This window comes from Caloenas nicobarica, chromosome 11 (genome assembly GCF_036013445.1).
Source record: "Caloenas nicobarica isolate bCalNic1 chromosome 11, bCalNic1.hap1, whole genome shotgun sequence".
Classification (NCBI taxonomy): domain Eukaryota; kingdom Metazoa; phylum Chordata; class Aves; order Columbiformes; family Columbidae; genus Caloenas; species Caloenas nicobarica.
In genome coordinates, this window is record NC_088255.1 from 22,475,364 (window position 1) to 22,491,807 (window position 16,444).

The window sequence follows — 16,444 nt, forward strand, 5'->3', positions numbered from 1 at the left end:
CTCTCCCAAAGTGTCCTCCTGGCTCTGCCCATCAGTCACAGTAAAATCCATCACCACATCGCATTCCCATCCTGGCAGACGGAGGATGCCCCAGGCCTCTGGGTCCACCATAAGACAGGAACCCCCACTCCTTGTTTTACACAGGAGCTAATTGCTCTCAAGGAGAAAGAAGGTGAACGTGGGAGGAAAATGCTATCTGCTTACCTAAGGTTTTAAACCAGGCTGGTAAAATATGCTGAGACTGAATCTGTTGGGTTGCGTTCAGCAAATGTGCTGAGCGCTCACTTGAAGCTACCAGAAAAAAAAAAAAAATCAAAGGAATGCCAGAACATGAAAGGTGAAAATGTACCTGTTGATAACAGTGAAAAAATAAAGTACATGTTTAAATGCATTTTTCATATTCATTCCCAACACATTACCCTCTGGCTGCATGCTGGCCATGCTCCTGTACGTCCCTGCCGGCTGCGGGAGCAAAGGCAGGAGCATCATCTGGTGTCCCCATCCCTCTGCTGCCGAATTCCCGGGAACCCTCCCGCCGCCAGCAGAGCTGCCCCTCGCCCAGCTGCGCAGGGCTGTGCCACGGCTGCCGGCGTGCTGCGGAACACAGGGGTGCACAGATCCCAGCTGCTTGGTGTGGCACTGGGCAAACAAAAACACCGTTATGCTGACTAGAGTTGGGTCTTGTGTTTCAAGCGTTGTTTCCCATTGTTTTCCTTCATTTTTCTTAATGTAGTGCTCCTTCTGCACTTCCCCTCCCGCTTTCTAGCAAGACACAGTCAGAAAACTTTATTTACAGGTATTTCATAGCAATAAAAACTCCATGCCATCAGCATGACCTTGTGCGTCACAGAGCAAGAAAATTGCATTGGTGTAGAAGACTAAATGCGATCTGCGGCAAAAGCTTGGCCGTGGGGGACTCGACGGGCGTTTTCCCATTGAACCCCATGGAGCCCGGCTGTAACCCCACATGCTGCCCTCGGAGAAGCGTTTGCGTACACTCAGCCCCCGTGTTATTGCACAGATCCCTGTCCCCTCCCCTGGCTCTGCCGACCCGTGTGCGCAGCGCCGCACAGCGCACAGCACAGAGCTGGGGGCAGGGACACCCAGGCGTTCGCGTTGTCCCCAGCGCTGTCCCGGCAGTGCCACCGGTGGGCCCAGGCACGGAGCAGGGCTGGGGGACGCGGGGACGCGGGGACAGGGCTGTCCCAGCCCCGCAGCACTTCCAGCCGAGCAAGGACACGGTGCTGAGCCGTGCCTGCAGCTCTGCCCCAGCCACCCTGCATCCCACGGGATTCCTGCTGCCGGCGGAGCTGGGGACAGGTGCCTGACACCGGGGTGGCACCTGTCACCCTGTGCGGCAGCCCTGCGCATCCCACGGGGACACGGTGCACAGTGTGGGATCGTTCAGGGCAAAACCTGCCACTCCCGGTGTCTAAAAGCCACCGATGTCGGTGGTTTGGGGGCTCAGAAGCGGGTTCCTGTTCCTCCAGCACCGAAACCTGGAGCACAGAAGTCCTCCCTCACTCCTGCCTCAGTTAAATAATGACAGCTGTACATGCTTACAAGCGCGCACACATATATACACCTATTTATACAGAAACCTTCTTGCTTGTCCGAATCCCAGCTTGTCCCGGGGAAGCGCTGGAGGCAGCGCAGCGGGGGAGCGCGGTCCCGGCCGGCGGTGCCCTCACGGCGTGCCCGGCTGCGTGAAGCTGCGCTGGCTGGTGCTCCTGCAGCTGAGCACGAAGGAGGAGGAGTTGCTCTTCTTGCCGACGCTCAGCTCGCACGTTGGCTGCGACTTCAGGTACCGCGTGGAGCAGCAGAGGAAGCGCCGCATCAGGTCGTGGAAGAGGTGGCCGGTGTAGAGCATGTAGATCCAGGGGTTGCAGCAGCTGTTGAGGCTGGCCAGCAGCATGGCGATGATGAACGGGGAGGCTGCGGGCAGAGAGCACGGCGGCGTCAGGGCACGGGCAGAGCCCCCGCTGGGGAGCCGGGCAGCGGGCACACGCTGCGGGGGGCTGTGCCGAGAGCCCCAGCTCCGCCGGCACCGGCCGGGCTGTCCCTGCCTGCAGAACGCTACAGGACAGCAGCAAAGAATAAAAACAGGGGAAGCAAGTCTGGGTTTAAACAACTTGATTTTAGGTTTTTTTTCCCTAAAAGAGCTGTGTTTGCCCTGCTCAGCCCCTGCACTGCTGCCTGCTCAGCGTTACCCTACAAACGCCTTGGGAGGGGCAGAACTGCCCCCAGCATTATCTGTATGATTTGCCTCTATCACACCCAAAGTGGGGAGGGGGGAACGTGGCCTCTTGGCGTTGCCGTGGCAAAGAGCAGAACTGGGAACAACAAGAGCCAAGTGGCTCGTTTTTCCCCACCAGCGGCCAATTTGGGGCAGACCAGCAGCTCTTCCCACCCCAGTAATGAAGCCGGGAGCCTGGCAATGGCTGCAAGGGTGACACTGGGGACAGGAGGCGACGGTGGCAGTGGGGCGACAGGACACCAAGTCTCCGGCTGCTGCTCTCCAGTCCCTGAGCACAAAGTATCCGACTTTCTGGTGAGAAAGGGGACGGTGGGACTCACAGCCCCCCCAGCAGCAGGACCAGGACAAAGCCTTTCTTCTGCTCCCTGTTTTCAGCCCATCTCGTGTCCCTGTGCCCCCAGGGGACGTGCCAGCAGGGAGGACGCGTACTTGAGCCTGGCTGGTTGTGGACCCTTTCTACCTCTGCAAAAACCCACTCACAGTTTTTAAACCAGAGAAGAAGTGTGAATAAAGAATACTAGTTTTCAAATTCACCTTTAACCAACTCATGCATAATTCCTGCTCTACTGATGTCTGGTCCAACCGCTTTTAATTTCGAGCATATGCTACAAGAAATCTGTGGGGAATGGTGCATAAATCCTGGGCGCAAAAACTGAAATACATCGCAGCATTTCTATCCACTTTAAAAAAATCCAGCCATGGCTGACTCAGCTTCTTTTCCTGAGGCAGATAAATTGAATTTCATGGAGCTTGCTGCAGGGTAGGTCTAAGCGTGGATCTCTGCTCTCCTCACCAGGGCTGCTGGAGATCCCCGAGGGGTGCGCGGACGTTCCCCCCCGGGCTGTGACACCCCGCACGGGGCCGGGGGCTGCGCTGCCCGCAGGGATGGCCGGAGGCAGGAGGATGCGGGACCAGGAAATGAAATGAGAATTGTTCACTGATTCCCACAGATAGATGGACGTTATCATTCACAGCCCACGTTCCAGGGCATAAGCTCCCAAGATTAAGGGACCGACGTAACCATTATGGTGCTTCACAGCCTCACTATTATCTTCACAGAAGCCTTAAGCCGACTTAGACTCAAAGCTCAAAATGCCATATGTAACATAAATTATCTGTAAGGTGTGCGGAGCAGAAATCTCATTCTAACTAATGTTTTGTGAAGGATCCTCAGTGCTTAAACCAACACGTGCACCATAATCTGTAGCTCCAACCTGCACTCACAGAGTTTTATGAAGCGAGGAAGACCCGTACAGAGAGGTGCTGATGTGGATCGGTAACAGCAGGGTGAGATCTCTCTGGTTAGCACTGTCCTAGCTGGGAAAGGAGGGCTGCTTCAGTTTGCTTCCTTCACAGCCTTATCTTTCACTCCAACACACCAAACCACAGCACTTTGCACCCTGCAAAGGTGGAAGCACAGCCCGTGGCACACCGGGCAGGAGCGGTACCGCAGTGGTACCCAGGGCAGAACAAGCGCCGTGTGTCCCTCTGCTGACCCCGAGCTCCACGTCCCACCGCGCTGCGGGATGCAACGCAGTGCAGAACGCTACGGGGTGCCTGCTCAGCATCCGTTGGGATCCAGGTAGGTATAAACACACTTTCCCTTGCCAGGAACGCTCTTTACGACATCCCACATGCACAAAACTAAATGTGTTCCTAAGTGAGTGACCCTGCATCACACAGCCGTTGTGACCTGCTCGTCATCTCCTGGGGTGCAGCCCGTGGGTGCCACAGCGGTGCCGGCGCCCTGCACAGCAAGCGCCCAGCCGCCGGCTGCCCCTTCTCTGCCCTCACACCCATGCAGATTGCAAAGCCTCCAAGATGAGAAACAGCCAGATTCCCCGTGTGCTGCAGGGCAGGGCTGTGCCAGGCGCCCGCAGAGCTGCCCGGCCGAGGCAGCCACAGCCCCGCTGCAAAGGAAAAGGGACGCAGGACAACAGAACGCTGCAGGAACAGTGCGGTTACCTGCAGAGGGGTCAGACCTGCAACTCCCTCATGCCCCTGGGCAGCCAGCAAGGAGGCAGATGGACCCAGGAGGAAGGGCTGGGGTCTCATGGCATTTGCTGTCCACAACGACCTGCCCCGGGCTTTTCCTCGCTGTGCCATGCAGCAAACGCCCTGGCAGAACTCCCACCCTTTGCTGCAGACACGGGCCCCTGAGCAGCAGAAACGTGAAGGGAAAGGGAGTTTGCTGCAACTCAGCATGGCTGGAGCTTTCCTTGGTACAGAAAAGCAGAGCACAGCAGAAAAGGCAAGGCAAGGCAGGGACGGTGCGCAGGGTGAGCAAGGGGAAGGTTCGCGAGGCAGTGGGCAGGGCAGGGGCTGTGCACCCACATTGTGCACCCACATTGTGCACCCACATTGTGCACTCGCATTCTCCCCCGCAGCGCAGGGACCAGCACAGCGGCAGAGGTTTGTTTGCCAAGCAGTCAGGTGGAAGCCCTCGACATCGTAGGTTTGAAATAGAGCAGAAGGGAGAGACGCAGCTTCATCCCAGGGCGTATCTAACAGCTAGAAGCTTCAACGAGCCTGAGTCAGGTGGAGAACCAAGACACAGCTGCCTGGAGCACAAAGAGAGGTTTAAAAAGCTGTGCTTCACTTCTGCAGATGAAATAAAAGGAGCAGACAGAAGCAAAGTAAGGAAGGCTGGAGGCAGGCAGGCTACCAGCTTCGGTTGATGGGATAACAGCTGAGCACGGGCTGCAGGAGACACCAGGTTTTGCACAGAGCGATGTACAGCTGGAATCGGGTTGCAGAAGGGGAAAGAGCAGGGTGCAGGCGAGCCGTGCCCTCCGCTGCACAGCCCTGGCTGCGGCAGGGGCTGCCGGGGGGGTCACAGCTCCGCAGCCTTTCGCAGCCCCAGACTCGGCATTTCTGCTGAGGTGGGTCAGTCTGGCCAAGCAGAAGTTGTCATGGGTGCCATTTTTTTTCCCCTTTCTCTCACCTCACAAACTTGTGCAGAGTTTTTTTCTTTTAAGCTTTCCTGTCCAGTTCTCCTTGCGGGTGCAGAGGGACCATTGGCCACCTCCAGCCAGGCACAGCACAGACTTGCACAGCTACAAGCGTATGAGACCAAGGAGGGTAATATATTTTACTCTGTCTGCAACCTTAGTGATGACAAGAGCAGCCAGCACCAAGCATAAAAAATGGCAAATCAGTGACACCACGTCCTTTAGGAAAAGCCTTTGCTCATAAATCAGCAGCTTTCTGCAGGAACCCTGCTCCCGTCAGAGATAAAATAACAGCAGCGCAGTCCCAGAGCAGATGGAAATGGGAGGAGAGGGGAAAAGAGAGCAAGAGAGCGGAAAGCAAAGAAGTCAGTGAAGACGAAACGATACAGTGAAAGAAAACAAGTTGGGCACTAACACCGTGCAGTTTTCCCCCGGGGCTGAGCCCCCACACAGCCCTTGGCACCCCCCAACACCCGGGGTGGGCGATCGAACAACCAGGGACCCGGCGCGGCCCTGGGAGGGCTGAGCTAACGCACCTGGGGACAGGAAAACCTCCCGAGCCACCCCCCCACAGCCAGACCCCCAGACCGAACCTGCGGGGGCTCAGCTCGCCCTCGCCTGCAGCGGGGAGCTCAGGCGCAGCCGCTGCTGCCTGTCGGGTGGTTTTTCCATGTTCAGGACATTTTCCTGTCCCCCCCCCGTGCCCTGAGACCCGGCTCAGAGCACTTTCTGGCTGTCGCTTGCAGCCCCGAGGTCGCGGTCGCTGTCCCTGCGGTGGCCAAGCTAAGCAGTCCGTGCACACGCAGGGCTACGGGGAGAGGACGTACCTTCCTGCGGAGCATTCGTGTCCCACACAGACCACATCTGCACAAAGAAAAAGGGTGTCCAGCACACTATGAAAGCTAACACTATGATGAAGGTCATTTTGACTGTCCGGATCTTGGCTTTGGAGATAAGCCGGGTGCTGCTGACCCTGGCAAATGCCGTCCCGCTGCAGGAGCTGGAGCTCAGACCCATGTTGGGCCCGTGAGCCATCTTAAGCTTCACGTTCTGCCAGATTTTGAAGCTGATTAAGCCATAGCAGATGCTCAGCATCAATACGGGGATGATGTAGACCATGAGGGTTATCCAAGTGACATAGGCTTTAGGTCCCCAGGGCTGGATGAAATCTGCCCAACAGTCATAAACTCCATTCCCCACATCCCTCAGAGAAAATATGTGGATCTGAGGGATGCTGACCAGCAGGCACAGCAGCCAGGTGAGGAGGACAGAGACTCGGTCCGCTCTCCTGTGCAGAGACCTCAGCGGCTGACAGATGGCCAAGCACCGGTCCAGGGACATCAGCAAGAGCATGTAGGTGGAAGCAAACATCCCCACTACCTGCAAGTACTTGATCAACCGGCAAAGGAAATCTGGCCCATAAAACCTGAAGGTGATGTCCCAGATGAGCTGGGGCAGCACCTGGAAGATGGCCACGACCAGGTCAGCGATGCTCAGGTGCTTCATGAAGAAGTACATGCGGGAGTGCTTCTGCCGGGTGGTGTGGATGGCCAGCAGCACACAGAGGTTGCCGGTCAGGGCGAGGAACAGGATGAGGCAGAGAACCGTCACCTCCACCTTGGCCATGTCCTCGTTCCTCTTCAGGGGGTCGGTGGTGCTGTTCCTCCCGGAGCTCTGGTTCTCCAGGCAGAGGCTGCTGTTCCCCAGAGAGCTGTTGATGGTCCATACGCTGCTCCCCGCAAAGTACAACTTCTCCATGGCCAGCTCCGTCCCACATAGAGCCCGGTGACAGGGAGGGTGGGTGGCAGATCCTCTCCGAACGCGTCCCCGTTTGAGTCAGCCGTGTCCCCCCTCGGCTCCGCTCCGCTCCCCGGGCTGTGCGGCTCCGGCTCTGCCGTTCCCCGCCGTTCCCCGCCGTTCCCCGCTGTTCCCCGCCGTTCCCCGCCGTTCTCCGCCGAGCAGTCCCGCCGGTGCCGGCCCCGGGGCTGGAGACTCTCCGGCGGCTCCACCCTGTCCCCTCCCAGGGCACCCGACGTCTCCGCAGGCTCCTGCCCCCAGACAAAACCAAAGCGCAGGAGGAGCATGAGGGGAAAGGGCCGGCAGAGACGCGCTGTCCCAGTCCCAGCCCTCCCGGAGGGGCTGCACCCCAAACCCCGCTCCGCTCCCCGTGCCCCCCCAGCCCCCCTCCTGCCCGGGCATCCCACCGCCCATCGCACCGCGGGCAGGTCCCCGCAGCCGCACCGGCTCCCGCTCCCACCTGCGGCCCCTCCCGGGGCAGCCCCGGGGGCAGCGCTTGGGGGGGCCGGGGCCGGGCGGGGAGGGGGCTCGGGGAGGGAGGGGGCCCAGGGAGGGGGCCCGGGCCGGACCTGCCCGCGGAGCCGCCGCGCTCGGAGCGGCCGCCGCGAGAGGGAGCGGCGGAGCGGAGCTGCCCACGGGGGTGGGCGGGGGCTGCCGGCCGGTCCCGCGGGGATGGGCGGGGGCTGCGAGCCCCCGGCGGCGCCCAGCGCTCCCGCTAGCCCAAGCCTCCGGTCACCGCGTCCCCCGCCCGGCCCGGCCCGCTGGGCAGAGCCGGGGAGCGGCCCCCCCGCCGGGCTCACCTCGGCTCGAACGCAGCGCGGGGCCCCCGGGGCTGCGAGGAGAGAAACCCCCGGGCAGGTGCGGTGTGACAAGGCGAGACGAGACTGACCCGGTGTCCCGGTGTGGTACCACGGCGAGAGCCTGGGAAGCGGCCCCGGCTGTCTGCAGCGACAGGCTAAACACTCTTCTTGCCTGAGAGACGCTGAAGAGAATGTCAGACAGCGGTGGAAACAGCTTTGGGAGCTCGGGGCTCTGCTCACGCAGGGACCGGGGTCTGCTCCTCCTGGGGGTTTCGGGTGCCCCGGAGGAGCTGGATTCCAGCTGCCAGTCACACTCAGCAAAGCTCCCACCGTATCTGCCAGCACAGCCTCATCTGTAGGAGGCTTGCACTGCTGTTACTTGGCAGCTAAAACAACCAACAAGAACTTTTCTTTTTCTCTCAGGAGGATTATTTTAGAGTATTGTTAAACCATTTCTATAAAAGAAGGAGAGGCGGCTACGTTTGACATTGTTTGCGATCAGTGCCGATAGCTCAGCAGCATGTTTCACTGTTTTTCCAAGACTCAGGCCCCTACGAGGGAAGCCAGGACCCAAGAGCGCAGGGGGTGTTCAGGAGAGCAGTGAACCACGGCAGGAACCCCTCCCCAAACCAGCGCCGGCAGCCACGCAGTCACTCCCAGGCCTTCTACCCAAGCCGTGGCTTTGGCAGGACCCGCCTGGCGCGGCCGCTGCAGCCCCGAGCTCCAGAGCAGCCGGGCTGGTGCTCGCTCCCTGTGCCGCTGTCCCCGAAAGCCACAGCTCCAACTCTACTGAGCCTAGCCTTAGGCCTTGAGTAAACATCTCTGCAGTTATTTTTAAAGATTTTTGGGAACCTTTAGCTCTATGCAAGATGTAGAAATGTTAAATACTTTGGCAAGTTCTTCCCTCCAGGGTTCACGTTCTTCCTCCTTCGGGCAATAAAACGGCTGTGGGAATCGCTGAGGATAACAACTCACCATGTGCAATGCTGTTTTTTTCATTGTTCTGCCTTTTTCGGGAGAGTTCTGTAGGAGGAACTGACCATGGGTGAAATCCCGGCTCCAGGGGAGTCAAGGAGAGGTTTGCCCTTGGGTTCTGCATGGATCCTTCAGCATCTTGCGGGGTACCAAGGGATGATAAATCTGTTTTGGGACCAGCTGGGATGGAAGTGCTGGTGAGACAGAGCAGCCACTGTTTGCTCCTCTTTGCCGTCAGATGAGGTGTCATTCATAACTACATGGATACTTATTTCTTCACAGACTAGAACTGAACCACTTCTAATGCAGAAAAGAGCCTGATGCCAATCGCGTTGCTTAGACGTGCTGCAGCTGAACGGCTCAAAGAGTGGTGTGTGATTGCAGAACACATTCTATTTCAACAGTGAATCATAAACGCTGAGCTGTGAACGAGCTCTCCCAGGACTCATCCGCTTTGTCTCCTTGCCAATGCCAAGCTGTTCCCAGGGCTGCGTTTCCTAACGCTCTGTCTGCTCTGATTCAGAAGCGCGGGGGCTTAGTGAGCCGCTGGCTGTCAAGGTGAACCATCATATGCCTTGAGGACTGAACGCTGGATTTAAGAGGCTAAGTCACGGCAGGTTTTCATTAGTTGTACTTCAAGTATCTTGGCTGCAGCCTGGGGTCCTTGCTCCCGTCGCACCTGCTGGGTGCAAAGCTGCTGCTGGGCTGTTGCACAGAGCCCCTGCGGGGATGAAAGTCACCCCGGTCCCCACCAGCTCCGGACGGGCCCAAGAGGAGCTCGCCCCGGTTCCCAGCAGGAAACCTTCCCCGTCCCAGCCTTCCCGGAGCTCCCCGGTGCCGCTGGCCCCGCAGCACCGGCCCCGCGTGGTGCACGGTGATGAGCACGGCTACCGAGCGTCATCTTCGAATTGTGCTTGGGGCACACGGAGAAAAAGATGCAATAAACAGAAAACTCAGGCTTTTTTTTTTTTTCTTTTCAACCTTCCCTTGCTTATTTTCTTTTTCCCGGTTTCTGTTAAAGGAAAATTTCCAACTGGTTCTCAAAAGCGATAAGTCCAGACAAAATAAACTCACCCTGCGACTGCCAGCTGCCTCAAGAGTTCACTTAATTGCACCTATAAACGTTAATTTGAGCAAATGATGACAGCACCGCACAGCTGGTACCCGCAGGCACTGCCCACGGGGGCAGCGGTGACCGTGTCCCCCCGCGCCGGGTGCCCGGATCAGGCCCCGTGGGCGGCTGCAGCCAGCGAGTTCAGCCTCCCGACCCGGGAAGACAATAACGCTGTCACTGTGTGAAATTAGAATGCTTTATTGTTAATTGTGCGGGGCTGTTGCCTGCCGCATGTCCCTGCGGTGGAGGAACAGCTTCGGTTTAGCAGCTGGAATCTGTGGTACCGGCAGACGTGGCTCTGGGGGGGTTTCCCTTGTGGAGGCGTGAGAGTCAGACACAAGATCTCATCATTCCGTCCATACGTCCAGGTTCTCATGTCAATTACCAAGTGTAAAGTCCCACAAGGGGCTCAGGGAAGAGGCGCTGGCTGACCACAAGGTCGTGGCTGCGCTGCCCCCAGGCACAGCGGTGCTGGGGACACAGCCCCACGGCTGAGCCGCGACCTTCTGCACCGGCTTGGACGCTCACGGACAGGGGCAGACTGAAGGATCCAGAAACGAGGATTTAACCGCCACTCCTTTTGTCTGCAGCGGGAAGGAAGCAAAGGGAACTGCTGTAGCAAAACATCCCGCCCCGCTGAGCGGGACGCGGGGGCTCGGGCCAGCACCCCGTCCCGGTGCCGCCCCCTGCGCAGCGGGAGATGCTCGCGGCCCCTCGCTCCTCATCCCCGCAAAGCTGCGGCTGCCCCACAATCAAAGAACGAACACACGTGATTGTAAAGCAAAGTATCTTGTGAGAATGAAAGGGATTTCTGAGTCACCCCCAGCTCCCGCCAGCTTTAAAACTTCAGTGATGCCATAGAGTTGGAAACATTTTTGTTTTAAAAATACACGCTCTGGAATAATCAAAAGCACAAGCGCTACATAAGGCTAAATTTAATTGCATGTCGGTTTACTGCTGCATCTGAAATAGCTGTTTTTCCAATAGCTATCTTGAATCCCAGCTTTACGGTCCCCCTGATACAGAGCTCTGGCAAAACGTCAAGTCCAGGCCAGCGTTTTACAGATGGAGTGGTGGCCGCTCGTGAACTCTCGTGTGTGGATGTGGCCCATGGCAGGCACTGGGAGCTAGAAAGCCAGGATATTTTATCTGGCTGCTTTTGCATGGGAAATTCTCTTTATCCTAGAATTTTTTCCTAGTCCTCACCCCCTGCACTCAGTCTGCAAGAGGCCCAACTTTGGTAAATTCACTAAAAATACAGAGATGCGCGGTCCCATGCACACACCTCCCTGGAAAAGGCCTATTAGCGCTCCACCAAAAAGCTGCCGAATGTCATGGGCTTTAGGTAAGGCTTGGGAATACACTAAGGGTAGAAAGAATGAGGAGCGTTTCCCCATGTTTCATAAATATTCACATGAGTAAACCCCCAGGTATGATATAAAACTTCCCACGTTGTTATCCAGTTGGTATATGGATTTTCAGAGGAATATGCACTGAAAGTAAATATTGTAAAATGCACCATACTTAAGTCAACAAGTCTCTGGAGACAAAACATGGAAATAAAAGCAATACACAAAGTTATTTGGTCCCAAACACCTATTCAAAATTCATTGTGTTAATGAAGTCACTGACTCATGCTAACATACTACAGCGCGATGCATCTTTTTTCAGATGCAGGCAAAATACTGCTACACTCTTAGGTAACGCCATACCACCAGTTACATCATCCGACGGCTTAAAGCGTGCCCTTGGCTGTGGTATTTTTGTTAAAAAACAACAACAAAAACGCCAAACAAAACCCAAAAGCTAGTCCTCAGATTGACTGTAGTAAATAAACTCGTGGAATCTGGCTGCAGCCCGTTGTCCCTGCAGGCACTCCCACTCTGCTGGGGTTCTGCACAGAGCTGCTCGGTAGCTGGTGTTTTGTTTCGGAAGCTATACCATCAAAGCATCACTGGGAGGGAAAAACGAGCCCGACAAGCTGGCTTGTACGCAGACAGGGGAAGAGGGAGGAACAACTCGGATGCTGCAGTCTCAAGCTTTAGAAAGCATTTGCAGTAGAAAAAGAGAATTTACATGAGTTCATGCCACCTATCAAGACCATTTCTTCCTTTCCCTTCTTTTTGTTTAGCCAGGAACACTGAGCTTACTCAAAGAACTCGATGTTAAGAACCTTTTACATCATGTTCACAGGATTCACGTAATTTCCTTCAAAGAAATCCTTTGCCTATTGAAAACAGTCAGTCTCTGCTCCCACGGCCACTTTTAGCTGTGCCGAAGCCCAAGCCATGCTCATTCAACTTTTGTAGATTAAGTCCTGAAAAAGAACCTGAACTTGTTGGCATTAAACCAGCCACTATTTCCATAATCATTACCATTAATATTGCAGCACTGCAAGTAAAACTCCCCAGCAGAGCCTCGGAAGATGCTCTAGTTTTTCACTGGGTACCAAGACACACAGGAGGATGCCACATCCTGCGCCTGGCCCCGCTATCCCGGGATGCAGCACCAACACTCCATCCAAATCCATCAGCTTAAACCCATTTAAACGAGAGCAGGCTGTGGATTGGGCTGATCTGATAAGCCAGGCTGATCCTGTAATCCAGCAAGTCCTGTTTAGGCTGTGACAGATCTTTGCAATGTAGTTGTCCGTGGTTTGTACAGGGGAACCCAGGTCCTGCCCATCACACGCGGGACTGGGGGTACCTGTCGCAGGGGGGACAGGAGCTGCGGGGACTGAGGAGTGACAGCTGCACCGGTCACCTGGGTGCTGGCTGTTACGCCCAACATATAGAACCTCCGCAAACAATGTGCAGAACCTCCGCAAACAACGTGCAGAACCTCCGCAAACAACGTGCAGAACCTCCGCAAACAACGTGCAGAACCTCTGCAAACGCTCTCTCCACACAGCTCCGTGCAGGAACTGAACCCGCCCGGCTGAGGGTTTTGTAGATGGCTCTGTAATGACATTGTTCCTGCTAAAATGTTTCTCGCTTCATCCCATTATGGCTCCAAAGCCCATAAAAATCAATGGAGCCTGCACAGACCCTGGGAATAACAAGCTGGCCTAATACAGGATGGTGGAAATATACGTACGTATGTTTTTTTAACCAAGTGACTTTAGTTGCAAGCTTCTGGGACATTATGTAATAATTTTACTACTTTCATTTGTTGGTTTTTTACTGTATTTCTATATAACTTCATGCTATCCAGCCGCTCTGAATGCTCTGAAGGAGCAATAAAGAGCCAAACAAAGCAGTGAGATGAGTACCCTGCCTCTGTCCCCAAGGCGGCTCCAGCTGGGGACGGCACGGCCGGACCGCGAGCGGAAACATGCACGTGCAGCAGTGGCGACTTTCACGGCACCTGCAAAACCCAGAGACATATTGTTGAGCATCACCTCAGCTATTAATTAATATTTCCACACCCATAAGCATGACTCATTCATTCAACACCCGGCACCCGAGGCGCAAGCTCTGGGCGGTACCTCCAGCCCACGCAGCGGCACAGATGCTGTGGCCATTGACACGAGGCACAGGTCTGTTCGAGCATCACTCTCACCTTGCTACGGGAAAGACAGAGGAGCCGGAATAATACTGAAATACATACACCTGCTTATTTTAATACATATTAATATGTAAATTATACAATTAATGTGCTTATATATGTAAAGGAAAGTGAATCAGCATTGCTGCTCATCACTGCAACAAAATCTGTGCTGGGTGATACGAAAGGGACCGCAGTCCTTCTCAAGCTAATTAAGCACATATGTGTATATGTGTGGGTGCGAGTATAGAAGTGGGCACCCATCTAGAAACGCCCCAGGGTGGGGGGCGCACCCCCTGCCACAACCACACCCGTTGCTCTCACACCGAATTGTGCCGCGCACCCGCAGCCCAGGCCCCAGCAATGCAGCTGTGGGGCCAAACGATGAACCAGGGAGCAAGGTTTCACTCGGAAAATGAAGCCCAGCTACATTTATACAAACTGTCCTGCCTCGCTAATTGTCGCCCATTTGCAATAATGTGTTTACCTTGTCCTTCCTGAAGTTACCCATCTGTCCTTCTCTTCATTTAATTTCGGGTGGTTGATGTTGAGCCAACTCACCAATTTGTCAGAATCATTCTGGATGCAGGTTCTCGTCTTCAGAGCGCTCGCAGCGACTCCTCCACCTCCAGGCTGTGAAAAAACATGATTATTTACTTGTTTCTGAACAGAAAATGATGGGTGTTAGGCTTGCCCAACCTGCAGCCGTGATGATTTAGCTTAAATTCCTGCACCTGGGTAAGGCTTTCACATTCCAGATATCTGTTCTGCTCTCCAAATGGACTGTCCTTAAACCAAAGGATCATTTATTACTTACTCCTGCCAGGAAACACGCCACCCTCGGAGCGCTGGCCTGAGGCACCAGGGACCCTGCCCGTCCCCTGCGTGTCCCCTGCGTGTCCCCTGCGTGTCCCCTGCCCGTCCCCTGCGTGTCCCCTGCGTGTCCCCTGCGTGTCCCCTGCCCGTCCCCTGCGTGTCCCCTGCACACCCCAGCCCCTCGCGGGGACGTGCAGCATCTTGCTGCACATCACCACTTTCAGTCGCTGCCTTTGCTCCTCTGTGCTGTGACCTCCGTCCCCAGCCCGGCTGTTGCAAGTCCCTGACCGCTCCCCAGCTGCCCCTTGACTCGTGACGGGGAGCGGAGCTGCCCGAGGGAGCGAGGGGACAGGACGGCGCCCACAGGACACGGCGTTTCCTTCCCCACTGTTGTTTTTTCCCTTACGTTAGCCAGTTTATGTGAATTTAGGGCTGGGGAGAAATGTGCAGCCAACAAAAGGGAGAAAAAAACCCCTGTCCCAGGCCCCCTCTGGTGTCCTGCTCACCTGCGCATCGTGCTCACCGTCACACGGACCACGCTCTGTCGCCGCCCACATCTCCAGTGGGACCGACTCCAGGGTCCACAGAGCTTCTCACCCCCTGCAAAGCCACGGGACGAGGTGCCGCAGCCGCGGGAGGTGACACGGCGACAAGAGGAGGTGACACAGCACGGGAGGTGACACAGCACGGGAGGTGACACAGCACGGGAGGAGGTGACACAGCGAGGGGAGAGGTGATGCACCGATTGCCTGTGAAAGATCCCAAAATAGTTTCGTAAGCTCAGAGGTCTGTAAGTGCGTCAGTGCAGACGCTTCCAGCAGGTACATTAAGTGAATACACAATCTCCCGCTTCAGCAAAGATAGCCACTTTAGAGTTTTAAATGGTGACTTCAACAATAAGTGATATAAAAATATTAACCTCAACAGGTTGTCAGCAAACCGGTTTGATTTACATCTGTATTTAACATGTCATAGCTGTTCTCTCTTCTGTCACACCAAGTAATTGCTTCGTTATCTTACCGCTCCAGTTGTTGTGGTAGCACGGCCCTTTAGCTTATTTTCAATGGAAATGCGGTGATCCGCAGCCACACCGGTTCCCTGATCAAAGACGTTGCAGAGCCGATGACAAGCGCCTCCCCAGGCTGCCGCCAGCAGCGACCCGGCCGGTTGGCCACGGCTCGAGAAATCTCGCCGCGGCGCGGCCGCTGCCGTCGCACCGAGGGCTGCGCGGCACGGAGCCGGGAGCGCCGCGCTGGCTGACGGGGCCGCTCGCACGCGGCAGCAGCCGATGCCTGCGGGTCCGGGCTTTGCTGGATGCTCCTGTGGCGTGGAGAAATCCCCGAGGAGGAACCTTCTGTTCCCAGCAGCAGGTGCCGCAGAGACGCTGTCCCGGGGGCTTGTCGCACTGCGGGCGGTGGCCCTGGTGGTGGCAGCGGCTGAGGGCCCCTCCCAGGGATGCCCCAGCTGGTGCGGTGGCATCTTAGCGCTCAGGCTCGCCCGCGCCCCATCGACCACCAAATGGGCTGCGGTAACGATCCAGGCCCGCGGGCTCACCCCGAAACAAACGCGTCTGACTCGCATCTTCGTTTGTAAGCGTGTTTAATTGCCCGACACTGAACGAGGCACTTGAGATGTGCTCACATTTGCTGGGACCTCCGCTTCGAGTCAAGGCTGCGTCAGGAAGCACAGAGACTCGCCTCTGTGCATCTCTTCTGAGCTATTTTGAAGCCGAAGCGGCGCAGGGCCGGTGGGCTGCGGCGCGGGGGGCAGCTCCCGTTTCTAACTCGCTGCTCAACCCCCCGGGACTCGGGCTCAGCGAAATGCTGATGTTATTCCAGCATTTGAAAACACTCCCTGGTTTTGCTGGATGAGGAGCACGGTGCCTGGGGAGCTCAGCAGGTAAAGGATGTATCTGCACAAACCCCCATCAGTTTTGCAGCAATTATCACCCAACTCATTTTCCTTTTTGAGTAATTACTCCTAATGGTCAGATTAGGTTCATTTTCCCTCGTTTCACCGCCGAACACAATAAGCCAGACCCCAGGCTGGTAGAAGCCAGAGTAACTCAGCTCGCCCTTGATGGAATGACCTTGAGTTTGCTGTTCAGTGTCCAGACCTGAGGTGACCCTCACGTAAAAAAGCAAAACGACCGTTTGCAAACGGGCGTCCCAGCCTGACCCGCCGCTAC

At 56.1% G+C, this 16,444-nt stretch overlaps 1 protein-coding gene across 1 annotated transcript; it reads right to left on the minus strand.

Annotated features, from left to right (window-relative positions):
• Nucleotides 1-1,424: 1,424 nt before the first annotated feature.
• OXTR (oxytocin receptor) lies at nt 1,425-7,084 on the minus strand. Its single transcript, XM_065642729.1, has 2 exons — nt 6,036-7,084; nt 1,425-1,935 (listed from the first exon to the last, which is right to left on the minus strand). Exons 1-2 carry the CDS (start codon nt 6,964-6,966, stop codon nt 1,688-1,690), a joined length of 1,179 nt encoding a protein of 392 aa, XP_065498801.1. The 5' UTR covers nt 6,967-7,084; the 3' UTR covers nt 1,425-1,687.
• Nucleotides 7,085-16,444: the final 9,360 nt, after the last annotated feature.